The sequence below is a fragment of the Salmo salar genome, chromosome 03 (genome assembly GCF_965601325.2).
Source record: "Salmo salar chromosome 03, fSalSal1, whole genome shotgun sequence".
NCBI lineage: Eukaryota > Metazoa > Chordata > Actinopteri > Salmoniformes > Salmonidae > Salmo > Salmo salar.
The window spans coordinates 58,632,619-58,653,819 of NC_138293.1; the positions used below are offsets into that span (position 1 = coordinate 58,632,619).

The following is a 21,201-nucleotide window of genomic DNA, read 5'->3' on the forward strand; positions in this document are numbered from 1 at the left end:
TTATCATAACTGTTAACCACCACATACAGCCTACATCGTTGTCACCATATTGTCATAGTCAACATAGCTACTAGAACTAACACGTTAGTAAATCTGCGACAATCATGCAGTACAGTGTACAGTCAGCAGTTTAGCAGTTACACTGGCAAGCCCCGGTGGCAATAAATTAGTAAAACCAAAAGCTTACCTTGACTTTGGAAGAGTTCCAGTGTTTGATGGCCATAGCCAGCTAACTAACATAGCATCCCTCTCTGTTTGAGCCGGGTGTTTGAGTAGGCTAAACGAGCTAGCTGCATTTGCTAGCTAAGTAAGTGAAAGTGTCAACAACAAACAAAAATATATATAGCTAGCTTTCTCTCTCTCATTCATTTTTGAAGAAATTAATTTGTTCAAAACTGTTAAACTATTGTCTTTCTCTCTCACTGAGTCACCTACTCAGCACATTTTATGCACTGCAGTGCTAGCTAGCTGTGTCTTATGCTTTCAGTACTAGATTCATTCTCTGATCCTTTGATTGGGTGGACAACATGTCAGTTCATGCGGCAAGAGCTCTGATAGGTTGGAGGACGTCCTTCGGAAGTTGTCATAATTGCTGTGTAAGTCTATGGAAGGTGTGAGAACCATGAGCCTCCTAGGTTTTGTATTGAAGTCAATGTACCTAGAGGAGGACGGAAACTAGCTGTCCTCTGGCTACACCATGGTGCTACCCTACAGAGGGCTGTTGAGGCTACTGTAGACCTTCATTGTAAAACAGTGTGTTTTAATCAATTATTTGGTGACGTGAATATATTTACCATAGTTTTATCTAAAAAGGCTAACATTTTTAGTGTTTCACTATTTAAATTTTTCTGAAATTCACTGAGGAGGATGGTCCTCCCCTTCATCCTCTGAGGAGCCTCCACTGGTTAGCAGAAATGCACCGTTAACCTTGCTAAAAAGGAAGGTTTGCTTCCTTGAACCCAGGCTTTAGAATGAGGAGGCCCATCAGAGGCAGTGACTGGATTGAAGAGGTACAAAGAAGGATATTTGATTTCATGAGTCACCCTCCGTCCGGGGCTGATGCTTTGTTGCACCTAGATCATCAGGGTTCTCTGACTGTCACTGGTACCCACTGTGCCAATTTCCCTTATTCCTTGCCCCCTCCCTCTCTTCCTCTCTTGGTGCTCATCATATGAAAGCTGCATGTTCTGCCTCTCCGCTGACCAGGGCTGGTTTCCAGGGACTCTTTGGGGACCCTGACCTTCTTCAATGCAGAATAGCTGATTTCTCCATCTACAGTACACCGCGTGCCTCTCCTCTCTCCCTCTCATATACCAGTCCCACTGCCCCCCCACCTCCCCTCTCTTACACCAGCCCAACTGTCTCCTGCTGCGCCCCCCTCCCCTCCCCCTCTCTGTAGCCCCACTGTCCCCAAAGCTGGCACAGACCCCAGGCATTCCTGCATGCTCCGTGCCCAGCATTATCATACAGAACCAGGTCACCTGAGAAGGGGGTTGGGGATGGAGGGGTGAGTGGGTTAAGGGGCTACAGTGTGAACTTTGACCTTCAGCGCAGAGTATCATAGGGGCTGGGATGGAATGTTCCTTCCTGCTAACCTCTGATTGATGTCCTCCATTGTCTGCTGGCACCCATGAAGGGTCCCTAACAACTGTATACTAAATGATAGGGTTCACTTGAACTTCCTCTATTTGGGGGAGGAAAGAAAGTTAGACAATATTACCACGCTCGTGAATGAGCTATATTGAGCTAATGATGTTGTCAGAGAAAGGGTACCATGCTATTCCATCCTGTATGTTTTTTTTGTATTTTGGGAAAAGTTTTACCAGAGGGAAGGAATTAAGAATGGCACATGTTTATCTGTAGTTAACCTGTTGGGGCTAGGGGGCAGTATTTTCACGGCTGGATAAAAAAACGTACCCGATTTAATCTGGTTACTAATCCTACCCAGTAACTAGAATATGCATATACTTATTATATATGGATAGAAAACACCCTAAAGTTTCTAAAACTGTTTGAATGGTGTCTGTGAGTATAACAGAACTCATTTGGCAGGCAAAACCCTGAGACATTTTCTGACAGGAAGTGGATACCTGATGTGTTGAATTACCTTTAAACAAAAAAAAAATCTATTTAAGTGTTATTGGTTCATACCCAGATGGGAACATCCTCTGCCTTCTGTCTTGTAGACAGTGGACATGCACAGAGAGAAGGTGGCCCGGAGAGAGATAGGGGCTTTCACCACAGCCAAGAGGGTTCCCCGCAGTCACAAAATAATCCCCCCGGCAACAGGCAAGGAGCCCAAACCCAAGTACACCCGTAGTCCCATCACCTACTCGGACCTGGACACACAGGGACATGGCATGAAGGTGAGACTTACTTCTCAAGTTCAAGTGCAATTACTCACAACACATGTTTTACCTAACATTCCCATGCCATTAAAAAGGTCAAAGGTTCAAAGAAATACTTTCCCTGCAAGTGTCTTACTATACAGCTACAAAACTGTACACTACTGTATGTTGCAATCAATATTCAGTAGTAATGTTGGAAATGACTGAGGTGGAAATGAAATGACATAATACAAAGTTGGTGAAAACGACTTTTTAAAACCAGGATGCTACGGCAGGAGACAAAGGCTCCGTAGGTTTCCTTAGCCCTCTAGACAAGCCTTTCTAATGCAGCTAGGCAGCAGCTGTTATTTTCTACCACCGTGCCTCTAGTCTACACCACATCCACTTAGCGAGGAGCAGCTTGTTGCGTAGTGCTGACCTCGATTAGCACACACACACACAAGCATGCACGGATACAATGCGCACACACACACACGCACGCACGCACGCACGCACACACGCACACACACACACACACACACACACACACACACACACACACACACACACACACACACACACACACACACACACACACACACACACACACACAGAATAAGCAGCCAGCATGCCACTGTGCACCGTGGGAAAATGGATAGACTCAGTAATTAGTGCTGCCAAGGCGCTTCATTGATGCTCCAACACAATTCACTCATCTACAACACACACACACACACACACACACACATACACACACATAAACTACCTCTTCTTTTTCACTCTGCTCTCCCTTTGTCTCTCTTTCTCTCACCACTTCCCCACAGAATTCTGGTAAGCTGCTGGGGAAAGCAGGGTCAACACGCAAACATGGCGGCACCATCAGGTATGATGCTGACACTGCTGACTCCATTTGACTGCTCTGCTCTCGCACTGTCAGTCTAACTGTAACGGTTTCACTTCCTGTAGAAGTCCTTCAGACAGGAAGCCTAGTTTCTGCATGTCCTCTATGCTCAATGGCCCACAAAAACCCTTTATTTAACTTTTATTCAAGACCAGAAACATCAGCAAAAGAAATCCTTAAAATAATTTGTGTGTGCGTGCGTGTGTGCCGTGGGTAGGGTTGGGGAAGGAGGTTAAACAGTATTCATGGCTAACCACACCTCCTGTCCAATCATGTTTGTTGTGTTCATTCAGTAGGGGATTGAATGCCATTCAGCCAGAGGGTGATTTACTGTTGGCAGGAGAACGAGCACAGAGCTTTCACAATGTGATTATGCCAAAAACAAACCAGGAAGTATAGAAATCAAATGTGCGGGCAGCATTTGCACTGAGTAGCATATTTAAACTGTTAAGTGAGAGAAGATAACAACATCTCTCAGTCAATATGTATGATTTGAAGCTTTCTGCATGTTTCTCACTATTTATGAGTTGATAGAGCTGGTCTGTGTGAGTTCAAGTGCCCGTATTTGTGATAATGCTATGTGACGCTTACGGCTGTGTGTGTGTGTGTTTTCAGCAGGAGCACTTCCAGAGCACCCCCAGAGCCTGTCCAGTGTCCCATAGCCCCCTCTCTGTCTCAAGGGGCGTCCCTCACCTCTCTCCATGATCGCTCCATTGGGTAAAAAACACTTCCTGGAAACACAGTTTTACTGTACAGACATCAGCTTTGACACTTACTACTAAACACTCCATTCCTTACGAGTACTCAGACACCTCAGTTAAGTGTGGTGCTTCTGGGTTTGTATATTTTGTGTGTAGAGCAGCCTGTAGAATATCTCCACCCAGACCATGGAAATATACCCCTAGCTTACCTTGACGTTGCCCTCCCCCTCCTGTAACAGGTCCAGCTTCGGCAAGGCCGTGCCTCCCCCCGTGGTCCCCAGCTGGCCCGCGTCACCTGACTCTGACATCATCACCACTCTGCTGGAGGAGGCCCCACCACCGCCCCTGTCTCTGATGGAGGATGGTGACGCCGCCATGACTGCTCCGGCCCCTCCTCCTCCTCCTCCCATGGCGCCTCCTGCCTCCTCTCTGGATGTCCCTCCTCCCCCTCCACTGCCCCCCACAACCAGCAGCCCTGAACCTGCCCATACCAGCCTAGCCTGCATTCCCCCTCCCCCTGCCCCACCCCCACTGGAGACTGGTAAGTGTCTGTATAACACTTTATCATGAATTTCGTAAAACATGAAAAAACTATTTGTAACTAGTGTACATACTATTAGTAATTGACTGTAAACGTATTGTATGAGTAACTAAAGTACATTAACATGTCATAAAATGAATATCACACTCAATATCAAACATCTAGGTGGAAAATATGGCTTGTTTTTGTGTTTCCCACACTGTGAGACAGCTTTAGCACACTGCACAGCACAGTGTAGGAGAGGAAACGAGAACACGCAATGTGTGCATACAGACACACAGAGACATGCACATGCTGACACATCTAGAGGCAGGAAACCAGGAACAAACAACCTGGTGCCTGCACTGTGATACTAAGAAATACTTTTATGGCCTAGTTGCATGATTGTGTTACTGATTTCACACGTTATGAAACGCTGAATATCAACTTAAATCAGATGAATGAAGCAGATACTCTTCCATAAATATACTATTTTCTTAGTAGCTGAAGAGAACAGCTTCCCGCCTCCCATGCCACCACCATCTGACGAGCCACTCCCTCCACCAACCAGTGAGGGCCTGGAGCTCCCTGGCCCTCCACCGAGTGATGAGGTGGATGAAGGTAAAAGGAGCGGGTTGGTTTGGTGGACCACCCAGCCCTAAATGTGCCACACTGTACTTTGAATGGTCTTTCAACAAGTGGTTCTGAAAGGACTCGAGAATGAGACCTCACATCCATTTCTAATGACGCAAAAGATCTGATTTGTTCAAATATTGGTATCTATTTGTTTAGCTGTCTGTCTGAGGTTTGTTTATCTATCTGTCTGTCTTTCTATGCAGAGCATGCTCGCTGATGCTGATCTTTGGTGTTTTCTTGTCCTCATCTCTGTTATTAGACTCTTCAGTGTCTTCCTGTCTGTCTGTCTGTCTGTCTGTCTGTCTGTCTGTCTGTCTGTCTGTCTGTCTGTCTGTCTGTCTGTCTGTCTGTCTGTCTGTCTGTCTGTCTGTCTGTCTGTCTGTCTGTCTGTCTGTCTGCTCTCTCTCTCTCTCTCTCTCTCTCTCTCTGTGTCTGTCTGCTTGATCTTGACCTTTGACCTGTGACCTGTCTCTCTCCGGCTCAGCTCTGCAGCCCAGGCGTTCTTGTGTACGTCGTCACCCCCCCAGCTCGCGCTCCATGTCCCTCAGGGTCCGCAAAGGCCTAAGCTCTCGCTCACTCTACACTCGCTCGCTCTTCCTGCCAACCATCCAATCACGTAAGGCCACTTTGGCAACCCTCCCCCATCCCAGGTCCTACCCCCAGCTGTAGTCCAATATGGCCTCATGTCTTAGTATTAATATACCAATCATTAGTTCATGAGGAGCTGAACATGGCTAATGCGAAACTGGTTTAATATTACACTACCGTTGTTTAGGTTTCTGATGCATGATCAAAGTTCAAGCCTTGCTTAAGCAATGGTGTTAGCTTCATATTAGTGCTAGCATTAGCTTTTGGGCCGTCATTGTAAATACGAATTTGTTCTTAACTGACTTGCCTAGTTAAACAAAGGTGCAATAAAACATTTATTAAAATACATGTGGAGTCCCCACATGGTTGATCTGACGTCATCTTTCTCCGTCACCCATTCCTACCTCTCCCTCTGTGACCTCACCGGTCAGTCATGATCCCCCCTCCCCCTTCATACCCTCCTCCCCTCGCCCCTCCCGTGTCGCTGAGCCCCCTGTCCAGCCTGCCCGCCCGCCTGGATCACCTGGGTAAGTGGGGACTGTGTGAGACCGCAGTACACCCTCCAGGCCATGGGGAGGGGGGCGTGAGAGGGTGACTTCTGTCCAAATGACTGCGTCACTGGTGCTGCTTCTGCTTCTGCTGCTATTGCTGTTGAGTCTACTGTGTCGGAAGGTAAAGCCATGGACAGATTCTGTCCTCTAAAAGTCCGTCAGACACCGGGTTGGTAACGTCTTTGTTTTTTCCTTGATAGATATGTCTTATTTTTTTTCAATATAACACATAACACATTATGTGGAGAAAAGAGTTTCAAAGAAGCTAGGTACTGTAAGTTGATTTAAAGAGTCCTCGGAACAAGTTATGCAGTATAGCTATAGTTTTGATACACTTTTGATGCTGAATTACTTGTATGGCAAGTGGTGCAGCCGATCATCAGTTTGGGTTTACAGTTGAAGACGGAAGTTAACATACACTTAGGTTGGAATCATTAAAACTCGTTTTTCAACCACTCCACAAATTTCTTATTAACCTGTTAGGGCTAGGGGGCAGTATTTACACGGCCGGATAAAAAAACGTACCCGATTTAATCTGGTTATTACTACTGCCCAGAAACTAGAATATGCATATAATTATTGGCTTTGGATAGAAAACACCCTAAAGTTTCTAAAACTGTTTGAATGGTGTCTGTGAGTATAACAGAACTCATATGGCAGGCAAAAACCTGAGAAGATTCTGTACAGGAAGTGCCCTCTCTGACCATTCCTTGAGCTTCTTGGCTCTGTTTATTGAAAACTGAGGATCTTTGCTGTAACGTGACACTTCCTACGGCTCCCATAGGCTCTCAGAACCCGGGAAAAAGCTGAATGATGTAATTCCAGCCCCTGACTGAAAAACATTATCGCCTTTGGTAAGTGGCCGATCAGAGGACCATCAGACTGAGGCTCGTGCACGAGGGGATCCCATGTTTTTATTTTCTCTCGACTTGAACGTAAACACGCTTTCCCGGTCGGAATATTATCGCTTTTTTACGAGAAAAATGGCATAAAAATTGATTTTAACAAACTATAGTTTTGGCAAGTCGGTTAGGACGTCTAGTTTGTGCATGACACAAGTCATTTTTCCAACAATTGTTTACAGACAGATTATTTCACATATAATTCACTGTATCACAATTCCAGTGGGCCAGAAGTTTTCATACACTAAGTTGACTGTGCCTTTAAACAGCTTGGAAAATTCAAGAAAATTATGTCATGGCTTTAGAAGCTTTTGATAGGCTAATTGACAGCATTTGAGTCAATTGGAGGTGTGCCTGTGGATGTATTTCAAGGCCTACCTTCAAACTCAGTGCCTCTTTGCTTGACATCATGGGAAAATCAAAAGAAATCAGCCAAAACCTCAGTTAAAAATAATTGAGACCTCCACAAGTCTGGTTGATCCTTGGGAGCAATTTCCAAATGCCTGAAGGTATCATGTTCATCTGTACAAACAATAGTACGCAAGTATAAACACCATGGGACCACGCAGCCGTCATACCACTCAGGAAGGAGGCGTGTTCTGTCTCCTAGAGATGAACATACTTTGGTGCAAAAAGTGGACATTAATCCCAGAAAAACAGCAAAGGACCTTGTGAATATGCTGGAGGAAACAGGTACAAAGGTATCTATATCCACAGTAAAATGAGTCCTATATCGACATAACCTGAACAGCCGCTCAGGAAGGAAGAAGCCACTGCTCCAAAACCGCTATAAAAAAGCCTGACTACGGTTTGCAACTGCACATGGGGACAAAGATTGTACTTTTTGGAGAAATGTCCTCTGGTCTGATGAAACAAAAATAGAACTGTTTGGCCATAATGACCATTGTTATTTTTGGAGGAAAAAGGGGGAGGCAGAACACCATCCCAACCGTGAAGCACGGGGGTGGCAGCATCATGTTGTGGGGCTGCTTTGCTGCAGGAGGGTCTGGTGCACTTCACAAAATAGATGGCTTCATGAGGAAGAAAAATTATGTGGATATATTGAAGCAACATCTCAAGACATCAGTCAGGAAGTTAAAGCTTGGTCGCAAATGGGTCTTCTAAATGGACGTTGACCTCAAGCATACTTCCAAAGTTGTGGCAAAATGGCTTAAGGACAACAAAGTTAAGGTATTGGAGTGGCCATCACAAAGCCCTGACCTCAATCCCATAGAAAATTTGTGGGCAGACCTGCAAAGATGTGTGCGAGCAAGGAGGCCTACAAACCTGACTCAGTTACACTAGCTTTGTCAGGGGGAATGGGTCAAAATTCACCCAAATTATTGTGGGAAGCTTGTGGAAGGCTACCCGAAACGTTTGACCCAAGTTAAACAATTTAAAGGCAATGCTACCAAATACTAATTGAGTGTCTGTAAACTTCTGGCCCACTGGGAATGTGATGAAAGAAATAAAAGCTGAAATAAATCATTCTCTCTACTATTATTCTGGCATTTCACATTCTTATAATAAAGTGGTGATCCTAACTGACCTAAGACAGGGAATTTTTACTAGGATTAAATGTCAGGAATTGTGAAAAACAGAGTTACAATGTATTTGGCTAAGGTGTATGTACACTTCTGACTTCAACTGTATATGACTTTTTTCCAATCCTGTAGATCTGGTGATCCCAGCCCCTCCTCCTCCAAATTTTCCCGACAGCGTGGTGGGCTTTGATGACGACATGTCACTCCTACCTCCCCCTGCGGATTATGACACGACTGGCCCTACAGACTTTTTGGAGAAAGGTATGATAGTGCTCCATGCATATTCACCAATAGATAAATGACTAAATGCTGTCATGTCCCTAATTGCATGCATACTTTTACAGTACTTATTCAATGTCTGACCAAATCATACCATAACATTTGGTCTATGTTTGTGTTTTGTCTTGGTTGTCTCATTGCAATTCACTTTCCCTCCCAGTGGTGGCGCTGTACAGCTACAACTCAGGGAATCCTGGAGACCTGGTGTTCCTGGAGGGAGAAGTCATCTACCTGATCAAGAGGAATGAAGATGGCTGGTGTGAGGGACTGCTCAACGGAGTAGAGGGATTCTTCCCTGGGAACTACGTAGATTCCTCCACCAGCTAAGATATTAGACCACTTAAAGGTAGACTCAGTGATATGACATATACGCAGAAAGTAAACAGCATAGTGGGTCAATTTCCTCTACAACTAAGAGTGTTGAAGCCCGAGGATCAACTTTGTCCTCTGTTTTGGTCTTGTGGCTACCATGTTGTAAAAGTGTGAAGCGAACCCGTGCACATGCGCAGATTCTGTGTGTGACTGTGTGAGAGCGGAGTCGTGCATCTCGCTTATCACAATATCTCTGGTGCTGCTCGTAGCAATGTCATTTCGCTTAGTCTACCTGTAATATGAAAAGGGGAAAGTAGGCTCTGTCCACAAACAACTCATAACCCTATACCCTAAGTCTACCTAGGCACTTTATGTTGACCAGGAAGAATTGGACAGGTATAATCATACCTATTCACATCATTGGTAAAAGCAATAACTATTGTAGCTTCACCTGTCCCTTCGATAGGCCAGATGGAATTTCAACCATATTGGTATTTCAACCACCAGAGTTTAGGGCTGTTGGTTGTTGGGTTGTTTCTTGATGGGGACATAGTCAACTATTAGCTTTGTAGAAAGTCCTCTACTGACCCCTACAGGTCATAGTAATGTGAACGGAAAATAAAGCAATATTTACACATGGAATGATGACAGGATTCTGAAATATAGCCACTATATAGAGCGAGGGGCTAGCTATGTATTACCCAGAGGGTCACTAGGTAGGACGACTTAATATCTGCTCTCTTTCAACCAAGACTAGATGCAAGATACAACGTCATGAAGGTAGTGAATACTTGGTAAAGAGGGAAAATGCTTTGCAAGTTATATAATAGCTCTATGTCCTGTTCAGTATTGTTTTACAAGTACTGTAGTGCCAGTATGTGAACTAGATTGGCCTTACTGTTGCGCTCACTAGGACAAGCCCTGAACACTGCAAAATGATGTGGTAAAGTTGCATCCGTTTTTTGTCAATGGAACCAGGCACTGTTTGCTGCTGCAGTTTTTGGCTCTGCAGGATGATATTGGTCTCTTAACTAGAATTTCACTAATATATTTTGTAATATTCAAACTAAGATGAAGTAATATATGGATTATTGAGAAAATTCATACAAAAAAAATATTTGTATGAATTCTCTCGCATGGTGAAAATATTTTACTGTAGTGATGTCATGATATTGAAAAATCTAACAGTGCTTTTCAACTTGTTAATGTTTTCAGTTAGAGTTTCATTTTGGTATTTAGTACATCCTTTTAGATTGAACAATGTTTTATTTACATGTCTTTCAATAAATGCTTAGCGTTTCGAAATAAACTTTTCCAATTGTAACTCCTTTAACAATTATACAACCATAACCCACTTCAGATAAAGTTAATCTCTTCCAATATTCTCATGCTAATCTAGAAACCAACTATAGAAAAAAGATGACAACGGTATGTGCTATGAAGAGCGTTAAGAGGAGTGACAAACTAAGTCCATATCATTTTGTTGTCTAAGACATGCCCCGATAGGTCTTATTCTAATGCTAAGACAGCATGATACAGTAACTTTACCATTGTGTTAGGCCTCATCGTGGCCACGGCAGCTCAGGTGCTGTGCCTTTAAACAGCAAAGGGTTGCCATAAACCTGTAACCGTAACCCTCAGTCCCATAGCACACCTTTTGCCAGATAAGACAAACGTTCACACAGTACACATACACTCTGGTCTTCTATATTCACACACACACACACACACACACAGTACACATAGGTTCAGGTCCTTATTGATTTCCGTTGAAGTACCAGGTTCACTGAAGTGGCTGCTGGCTTCAAGGTAAGATAAAGTTCATTTGGATTTATATATTTGCTATGCGTTAACATACAGTATAATATGACTATAGGTCAACAGAACTTTGTTGGTATGAATGTATGATTTGGCTCCCGAGTGGCGCAGAGGTCTATGGCACTGCATCTCAGTTAGAAGCGTCACTGCAGACCCTGGTTCAATTCCAGGCTGTATCACAACCAGCCGTGATTGGGAGTCCCATAGGGCGGCGCACAATTGGCCCAGCGTCATTAGGGTTTAGCCGGGGTAGGCCATCATTGTAAATCAGAATTTGTTCTTAACTGACTTGCCTAGTTAAATAAATAAACAATCTACTCTGACAGATTGAATAGATTATTCTTGGTGTTGACTCTGTGTTGTACACATTGGCTATGCGGTTAGGTCTGCTATTCTTTGGAAGCTTGTTCTTTCACTCCACTTCCACTTGTGGTTTTATCTACTTGTGATTTTATCAATCTGTGTACTTAATTACATGGTATATTATCACCAGTGAGTCCCTCTCGATCAAGCCATAGTAGAAAGTTGATACTAACTCTACCTTGATACTGACCAATTCAAATTGAGGGTGACAGAAGTTTATATTACATTTTCGTTGCAACGCTCTTTGTTTTATATTGCAACTAGTCTCTGTTAGCTGAGATTTGGTTCTGGGTGTTGAGATTACATTGCAACAAAGCACAGCTCTGGTTCTTTTCTATCTGAGTGTGGCAAAGGTACTATTTCATGTTTGAGTCATGTTTCATGTTGATGACAGTTGTGGAAAAACATGATTTCACATGTGAAATCACTTCACGTGATGATATCACGTGTGAAGTTTCACGTCTCGAGAGTTTCAAGTTCCTTGGTGTCCACATCACCAACAAACTATCATGGTCCAAACACACCAAGAGACTCCAGTCACCCAAGTCATAGATTGTTCTCTCTGGTACTGCACGGCAAGCGGTAGCAGAGCGCCAAGTCTAGGTCCAAAAGGCTCCTTACAGCTTCTACCCCCAAGCCATAAGACTGCTGAACAATTAATGAAATGGCCACCCGGATAAGAAATCAGGAAGGGGCAAATACTTTTTCACAGCACTGTATATATAGCATTCTGTTGGTGGCAAGAATTGTATATAATCATTTAAGTGTTGAATCAAGTGTTATTCTTTTGAACCAGTTCATGGAATCGGTACATCGATTCCCATTTTTCTCTTCCCATTTATTTTACGGCGCAGCTGTCAACATTTTTGTCCTCAAATGAAACTGGTATATTTTTCTATTTATGTCAGTGCCTCTTTGCTTGACATCATGGGAAAATGAAAAGAAATCAGCCAAGACCCCAGAATAAATTTGTAAACCTCCACAAGTCTGGTTCATCCATGGGAGCAATTTCCAAATGCCTGAAGGTACAATAGGACGCAAGTATAAACACCATGGGACCACGCAGCCGTCATACCGCTCAGGAAGGAGACGCGTTCTGTCTCCTAGAGATGAACGTACTTTTGTGTGAAAAGTGCAAATCAATCCCAGAAAAACAGCAAAGGACCTTGTGGAGAAGCTGGAGGAAACAGGTAGAAAACTATCAATATTCACTGTAAAATGTGTCCTATATAGACATAACCTGAAAGGCCGCTCAGCAAGGAAGAAGCCACTGCTCCAAAACCGCCATAAAAAAGCCTGACTGTGGTTTGCAACTGCACATGGGGGCAAAGATCGTACTTTTTGGATAAATGTCCTCTGGTCTGATGAAACCAAATAGAACTGTTTGGCCATAATGACCATTGTTATGTTTGGAGGAAAAAGGGGGAGACTTGCGAGCCGAAGAACACCATCCCAACCGTGAAGTACGGGGGTGGCAGCATGATGTTGTGGGGCTGCTTTGCTGCAGGAGGGACTGGTGCACTTCACAAAATAGATGGCATCATGAGGCAGGAAACTTATGTGGCTATATTGAAGCAACATCTCAAGTCATCAGTCAGGAAGTTAAAGCTTGGTCGCAAATGGGTTTTCCAAATGGACGTTGACCCCAAGCATACTTCCAAAGTTGTGGCAAAATGGCTTAAGGACAATAAAGTCAAGGTATTGGAGTGGGCATCACAAAGCCCTGATCTCAATCCTATCGAAAATTTGTGGGCAGACCTGAAAAAGTGCATGCGAGCAAGGAGGCTTACAAACCTGTCTCAGTTACACCAGCTCTGTCAGGAGGAACATGTCCTTTACGATCCATTGAGGTACTTAAAACCGTATTATAATCTCACACCATAATAATAGATTAATTTTTTGCTTTGTGAGTTTAGTAGATTATTATATATATTTTCGAAGAAGTGTGGATCATCATTATTTGGACCATATAGATTAATTAGCCGGATCTGTTTTTGGTCCAATAGCATATTTAAAAGAATCCACCTTCCTTGCGGATCTGTTTGCGCAGTTTGCACAATCGGAACAAAATTTGTATTAATTAGTATAATCACCCCTTTTGAGTTTCTTTGCCCATGACAAAAATATATTTCTCCCTCCCTGTCCTTTTTCTACCGAATCTAATCTATATTTGTAGAATGAGTTTCCTGTAAACAATAGATACATTTTTACCTGCAAAGAGAAATAATATTAATTTTTTTATTATCTGCTAAGCCATTACAATTATGACTTGCTATACTTATTTCCCCACTTACCATAATGATACCCAAGTTTCATTTATATTTACCACAACCAATGTTTGTAAACTTACCATTAAAAGGCACCATGATTTAATTTCAAGTTCATCATACCCATTCTGCATTGCCATAAGTCTATCTTTATTTTAAGTCCACTTAGTCCACGGTTCCATACAGCATGAATTTAAAAAATCCATAATGGAAAAAAATGTTTTTGTAAAAAACAAATTAATCCATAATTGTTCTTTGTAATGAGGTGCAAATGTGTATTGAGGACTACTTCAACAGGAGGTAGCTCTCTCACAGCCATCTTGTAATCTTCGAGTCCTTAAACGTTTGGTTGTTTACATATAATTTATCGACTACTAGACGAACATTCTTCTTCTCTGCTCGGAGCCCTTTGAAATGGGGTACAGGGCACGTCATCGCTTCACTGTTTCATGGGGAAATAGTTCATTAATAGAGAACGTATGTTCTTCAATTCCCTACCCTGTTGTAACAAGGCAATTTTCATTTTGTAGTGTGTGTTAGCATAGCTACGATCGGACGTGGCCGTCCCTCTGAAAATCAGTTGTTTCCACCTGTCATCTTGAGATTACGTTTCATGAACACCTTGATTTTTTCCTCCGTTGACTGATAGTTTTCGTTTTCATCCTCCTTTATTCCTAATATAACAATATTATTTTTCATACTTTTGCACTTTGAGTTATTACAGACTTTTTCCTACATTGTAGAATAAAACTGAAGACATCACAACTATGAAATAACACATATGGAATCATATAGTAACCAAAAAAGTGTTAAACAAATCAAAATTCATTTTATATTTTATGTTCTTCAAAGTAGCCACCCTTTGCCTTGATGACAGCTTTGCACACTCTTGGCATTCTCTCAACCAGCTTCATGAGGTAGTTGTGTTTGTCCTTGCAGATTTCTACTGAGGTGCAGGTGTTAACTTCACAAGATGCCGATACAAGACACGTTTCTCATTTTAGAGTAAGAGTCCTATTCCCGTTCACATTCATATCGCTCTAGGACACACACGCACAAACACACGCTGAAATAGACTTTGCTCGTGACTTGTCATGCGCTCCTACAGCAATGAGAAATTCATCAACCAATTACATTCTCTTCCCTTAGAATCTTCATCCCGTTGATCACATTTGGCATCACCATCATCTGCTGCATAGCCTTCTGTAAGTTCTTACACCGGGCCCGCGAGAGACGAAACAGGGCCTCCATCTATGTCATTCCCTTCCCCGCAGTATCTTATGACAACGAAGACATCCACAGACCTCCTCGCTACAGCACCTCAGAGTTCTACAGCCCACCGCCTGCCTACAATGAGGTAATAGTCCATCCTAAACATGAGGTACAAACGGTACGGTACAGTAGGGTTTACAACTTTAGAATGAATTTTTATTCACACTTTTTGGGTAAAACACTGTACTGTATTGTAAATGTGTTTTAATTTCTATTCATCCACTTCTGATCTAATTTTGTCTAGGTGGAGATGAAGCCAGACTTTATCTACCCAGAGCTTCCTCCAGCCTACTCTGAGCTCTCCAACACACCTGTTTTCCCCCTGCAACCTTACTCAGTGCCTCCTGAACCCCACTCCCAACCATAGGACCGTACCACCTTAGGAATCCCATGAAGGGGAGGCCTGAGGCCACAGACTAAAGGATAAATAACACAGAAAATGGCACGTAGTGTATGTGGAGTGGGGATCCTGAAGCTGGACATGTATACCACAGAGACTTGGTCCTTGGGAATGTGGAATGAGGACGTGAGTTGGAAGGTTTGGAGACCATAAGAAAAAGCAAGTGTTTGGACGTCTATGAAAGTGTGTACTTCAAAGCAAAAGTTGGGGACAAGAGATCGAATGGGGTTGCATAGTAGCTATAGCTACCAGTCTGTACAAACCAGTGTGTAAATATTAAGAAATCTTTCACATTTAATTTTTCAATGTGTTACTCAGAATAGTTTATTAATTTATGTATCAATGTCATGGACCTTGTTGTGTAATATGGTAAATTATTTGAACTATTTTGACATCGGGAATAAAGTCTGTTCTCATATCAGTGATCCGATCTGTCCTGTATTAGCCGTTTCTGTTGCTGTAACACATCATCCGTGCTCTTTTGACCAATAGGTTACATAACAGCCCTTACCAGGAAGCTGTTCTGTAAAACACCGGTAAGATATTGAACAGACAAACTGATAAAAATGTACTACGTGATGGACATGACAGCTTGTGGCATACCTCTCGGTTATAAATATGTTATTTCCTATTACTCCAGTTGCCCAATCATATATCCTTACATGAATAGGAACAAGTCTTTGGCTGATGACGTGTAGTGTATGAAGTGACAGCAAAATGGTAACCCCTTCACTTAATGCCCCCTTGCCTATTTGTATTTATTATGGATCCCCATTAGCTTCTGCCAAGGCAGCAGTTTCTTTTCCTGGGGTCCAAACATATTAAAGCACTTACATTACATATAAAACAAAACATAAAAAAGAACATCATATAACATTATTACACCACTACATATCTACAATACAAAATGTACTATACCACCATACAACAATATCGCAATGAATGTGTATGCATATGTCTGTACCTTTGTGTGTCTCTTCACAGTCCCTGTTGTTCCATAAGGTGTATTTTTACCTTTTTTTAGCTGATTCTACTGCTTGCATCAGTTACCTGATGTGGAATAGAGTTCCATGTAGTCATGACTCTAAGTGGCACTGTGCGCCTCCCATAGTCTGTTCTGGACTTGGGGCTATGAAGAGACCTCTGGTGGCATGTCTTTTGGGGTATGCATGGGTGTCCGAGCTTTGTGCAAGTATTTTATTTAGAGCTAGGGTCTATTTTCCTGAATTTCCGCCTGACTGACGTGCCCAAAGGAAACTGCCTGTTACTCAGGCCCAGAAGCCAGGATATGCATATAATTGGTAGCATTGGATAGAAAACACTTTGAAGTTGCTAGAAATTTTTAAATAATGTCTGAGACTATAACACAATTGATAGGGCAGGCGAAATTCCAAAGAAAAATGCTCCCAGGCTCATATAATGTAAAGTTATGGGTTCTATGTAATTCCAGCTCTCAGATTGCAAATCATATGGCTTACACTAGATGTCAACAGTCTTTGTTCATTATTTCAGGCTTGTTTCTTCAAAAACAAGCAAGAATTTTGAGTTTTTGTACAAAGACTCCCGGTTCAAAATCAGTCTGTTGGCGCGCGGTGAAGAGGACGCGAGCTTACTAATTTTACTTTTCTATTGAACATTTTTCAGTATGACATATTATAGTTGACTTACATTTTAGGATATCCGAGGATTAAATAGAAACGTAGTTTGACTTGTTTGAACAAAGTTTAGAGGTAGCTTTTTGGACTCCTTTGTCTGCATGTAGAATGAGTGGATTACTGAAATCGATGGCGCCAACTACACAGACCTTTTGGGATATGAAGAAGGATTTGATCTAACAAAACGACCATGCATGTTGTAGCTGGGACCCTTGGGATTGCAAACAGAGGAAGATTTTCAAAAGTAAGGGATTTATTTAATCGATATTTGTCATTTTATGAAGCCTGTGCTGGTTGAAAAATATGTTGATGTGGGGCGCCATCCTCAAACAATCGTATGGTATGCTTTCGCTGTAAAGCTTATTGTAAATCGGACAACGCAGTTATATTAACAAGAATTTAAGCTTTAAAATTGTATAAGATACTTGTATGTTCATGAATGTTTAATATTACGATTATTTATTTGAATTGTGCGCCCTCCAATTTCACCGGATGTTGTCGACAGGTGTCCCGCTAGCAGGACGCCTATCCCCAAGTTAAACGGATAGCTCGGTACATTCAGCTTGTCAACACCTCTTACAAAAACAAGTAGTGATTAAGTCAATCTCTCTTCCACTTTGAGCCATGAGAGATTGATATGCATATCATTAATGTTAGCTCTCCATGTACATTTAAGGGCCAGCCATTCTGCCCTGTTCTGAGCCAACTGCAATTTTCCTAAGTACCTCTTTGTGGCACCTGACCATACTACTGAACAGTAGTCTAGGTGTGACAAAACTAGGGCCTGTAGGACTTGCCTTGTTGATAGTGTTGTTAAGAAGGCAGAGCAGCGCTTTATTATGGACAGACTTCTCCCCATTTTAGCTACTGTTGTATCAATATATTTTGATCATGACAGTGACACCTCAACTTGCTAAATTTCCACATTTTTCATTATGAGAAGTAGTTGAGGTTTAGGGTTTAGTGAGTGATTTGTCACAAATACAATGCTTTTAGTTTTGTAAATATTTAGGACTAACTTATTCCTTGCTACCCATTGCAAAAACTAACTGCAGCTCTTTGTTTAGTGTCGCAGTCATTTCAGTTGCTGTAGTAACTGACGTGTATGGTTTTGAGTCATCCGCATACATAGACATACTGGCTTTACTCAAAGCCAGTGGCATGACGTTAGTAAAGATTGAAAAAAGTAAGGGGCCTAAACAGCTACCCTGGGGAATTCCTGATTCTTCCTGGATTATGTTTGAGAGTCTTCCAGAACACCCTCTGTGTTCTGTTAGACAAGTAACGCTTACGTTTTTTCAGCAGCAGACTACGATCGATAATGTCAAAAGCTGCCCTGAAGTCTAACAAGACAGCCCCCACAATCATCGTATCATCAATTTCTCTCAGCCAATCATCAGTAGTGCTGTGCTTGTTGAGTGCCCTTCCCTGTAAGCATGCTGAAAGTCTGTTGTCAATCTGTTTACTGTGAAATAGCATTGTATCTGGTCAAACAATTTTTTCCAGAAGTTTACTAAGGGTTGGTAGCAGGCTGATTGGCTGGCTATTTGAGCCAGTAAAGGGGGATTTATTATTATTGGGTAGCGGAATGACTTTAGCTTCCCTCCAGGCCTGAGGGCACACACTTTCTAGTAGGCTTAAATTGAAGATGTGGCAATATTGTCCTCTTTTATCCTCAGTAATTTTCCATCCAGATTGTCAGAACCCGGTGGCTTGTCATTGTTGATAGACAACAATAATGTTTTCACCTCTTCCACACTGACTTTACGGAATTCAAAAGTACAATTCTTGTCTTTCATAATTTGGTCAGATATACTTGACTGTGTAGTGTCAGTGTTTTTTGCTGGCATATCATACATACGTTTGCTTATCTTGCAAATGAAAAAGTTATTAAAGTTGTTGGCAATATCAGTGGGTTTTGTGATGAATGAACCATCTGATTCAATGAATGATGGACCTGAGTTTGCCTTTTTTCCCAAGATTTCATTTAAGGTGCTCCAAAGCTTTATACTAGCATTCTTTATATCATTTATTTTTGTTTGTTTCATATTATAGTTTCTTTTTCTTTAGTTTAGTCACATGATTTCTTCATTTGCAGTATGTTTGCCAGCCAGTTGGGCTGCCAGACTTAATTGCCATACCTTTTGCCTCATCCCTCTCAACCATACCATTTTTAAATTCCTCGTCAATCCAAGGGGATTTAACCGTTTTTACAGTCATTTTCTTAATGGGTGCAGGCTTATTAGTAACTGGAATAAGCAATTTTACAAATGTGTCAATTGCAGCGTCTGGTTGCTCCTCATTACACACCACAGACCAGCAAATATTATTTACATCATCAACATTTGAATCACTACAAAACTTATTGTATGACCTCTTATACAGTATATTAGGCCCAGCCTTTGGAACTTTGGTTTTCCTAGATATGGCTGCTATATTGGGATCACTACATCCTATCGATTTGGATACTGCTTTAAAGCAAACTTCTGCAGCATTAGTAAAGATGTGATCAATACATGTTGATGATTTAATTCCTGTGCTGTTTGTAAATACCTTGGTAGGTTGACTGAGACCCTGAACCAGGTTGCAGGCACTGGTTACAGTTTGAAGTTTTTTCTTGAGTGGGCAGCTTGATGAGAGCCAGTCAATATTTAAATCACCCAGAAAATATACTGTTGATATCACATTATCAAGCATTTCACACATATTATCCAGATACTGACTGTTAGCACTTGGTGGTCTATAGCAGCTTACCACAAGAGTGGGCTTAAGGTGAGGCAGATGAACCTGTAGCCATATTACTTCAACAGTATTTCACATGAGATCGTCTCTAAGCTTTACAGGAATGTGGTTCTGAATACAGACTGCAACACCGCCCCCTTTTGCATTTCTGTCTTTTCTGTAGACGTTATGTATTGCTACCACTGTATCATCAAATGTATTATGTAAGTGAGTTTCAGAGATAGTCAGAATATGAATGTCATCTGTTATAAGCAAGTTATTGACTTCATGGAACTTGTTTCTCAGGCTGCATATGTTAATATGGGCTATTTTTTAGCACTTTTCTGGGTTGCTTGATTGTTTTTAATGCTTTTATCACATTTCAGGTATGACCCAGATGCAGACAGTGTTGAAGAAACAAAAGTGTATTTTGAATACAGGGGCAGGCAAGCGACAGGTCAAAGGCAAGCAGGGATCAGTAATCCAGAGAAGGTGCAAAGGGTCCAGAACAGCAGGTAGACTCAGGGTCAAGGCAGGCAGTGGTCAATAATCCAGTGAGGTGGGGCAAGGTATAGAACGGCAGGCAGGCTCAGGGTCAGGGCAAGCAGAAGGGTCAAAACCGGGAAGGACTAGAAAACAGGAGCAAGAAACAGACCGGAGCAGGGGAACAAATGCTGGTAGGTTACGTGAACAAAACGAACTGGCAACAGTCAAACAGAGAACACAGGTTTAAATACACAGGGGATAATGGGGAAGATGGGCGACACCTGGAGGGGGGTTGAGACAAGCACAAAGGCAGATGAAACATATCAGGGTGTGACAGCTTTACTGGGAAGCTTATCAGAAGTAGACTTGCTCATTTTATTTATATTGGGGCTGATAGTGCAGGGTGAGCCGCACACAGTGGACTTCCTACCAGGGCACACCGCCTCAGCGCTAACAGTATAACTCTGGTTCATAGGCTAATGATTACTGCATACAATAGCTGTAAGATCAACAGAGGTATTCAGGGCAATTAGGGGGACATACATTTCATTACTTACATTGTGTCTGACAATGCCTCGAGGATCATGGACATTTGATGCAGCATTATGATGACGTTGTCCCATTGTCATAATGGTATGGATTTACTTAAAGAGCTGGTCTTGGATCATTGATAAGTCATTGTTTCAACACAGCCTTGAAATGCGTGGACAGAGTCCAGGAGCCAAGGTGATATGGATGGACTCTGTCTATGACCGTAAACTATGATCAAAATTATGATGAACTATGATCAAAACAGATATATGGCCCATCTCTGTTATTCATTATCTAAGACTAGACCAGAGGTTGAGCAGTTGTTATTGAGGTGCCTCAATGCTACTAACCCAACACTGTTTTGGGTCTCAAAATGTGTGATGTGATACTTTATGGAACATCCTGAACAATACAAGCATTTTGCAAA

The 21,201-nt window shown here is 42.2% G+C and overlaps 1 protein-coding gene across 7 annotated transcripts in view; it reads left to right on the top strand.

The window, feature by feature from the left end:
• Positions 1-15,806, top strand: part of abi1 (Abl interactor 1) — a 29,197-nt gene extending 13,391 nt beyond the window's left edge. For 2 of the 7 annotated variants that reach the window (XM_014192418.3, XM_045714248.2), the window contains 10 exons: positions 2,187-2,366; positions 3,152-3,210; positions 3,844-3,945; positions 4,169-4,470; positions 4,951-5,070; positions 8,803-8,931; positions 9,110-11,070; positions 14,649-14,714; positions 14,859-15,066; positions 15,226-15,806. In XM_014192418.3, the coding sequence (XP_014047893.1) occupies positions 2,187-2,366; positions 3,152-3,210; positions 3,844-3,945; positions 4,169-4,470; positions 4,951-5,070; positions 8,803-8,931; positions 9,110-9,276 (1,059 nt within the window). In that variant the 3' untranslated portion in view covers positions 9,277-11,070; positions 14,649-14,714; positions 14,859-15,066; positions 15,226-15,806. Of the gene's footprint in view, positions 1-2,186; positions 2,367-3,151; positions 3,211-3,843; positions 3,946-4,168; positions 4,471-4,950; positions 5,071-8,802; positions 8,932-9,109; positions 11,071-14,648; positions 14,715-14,858; positions 15,067-15,225 lie in introns of those variants that run through there. The other 5 variants (XM_045714251.2, XM_045714252.2, XM_045714250.2 and 2 more) reach the window with 5 other exon arrangements.
• Positions 15,807-21,201: the final 5,395 nt, after the last annotated feature.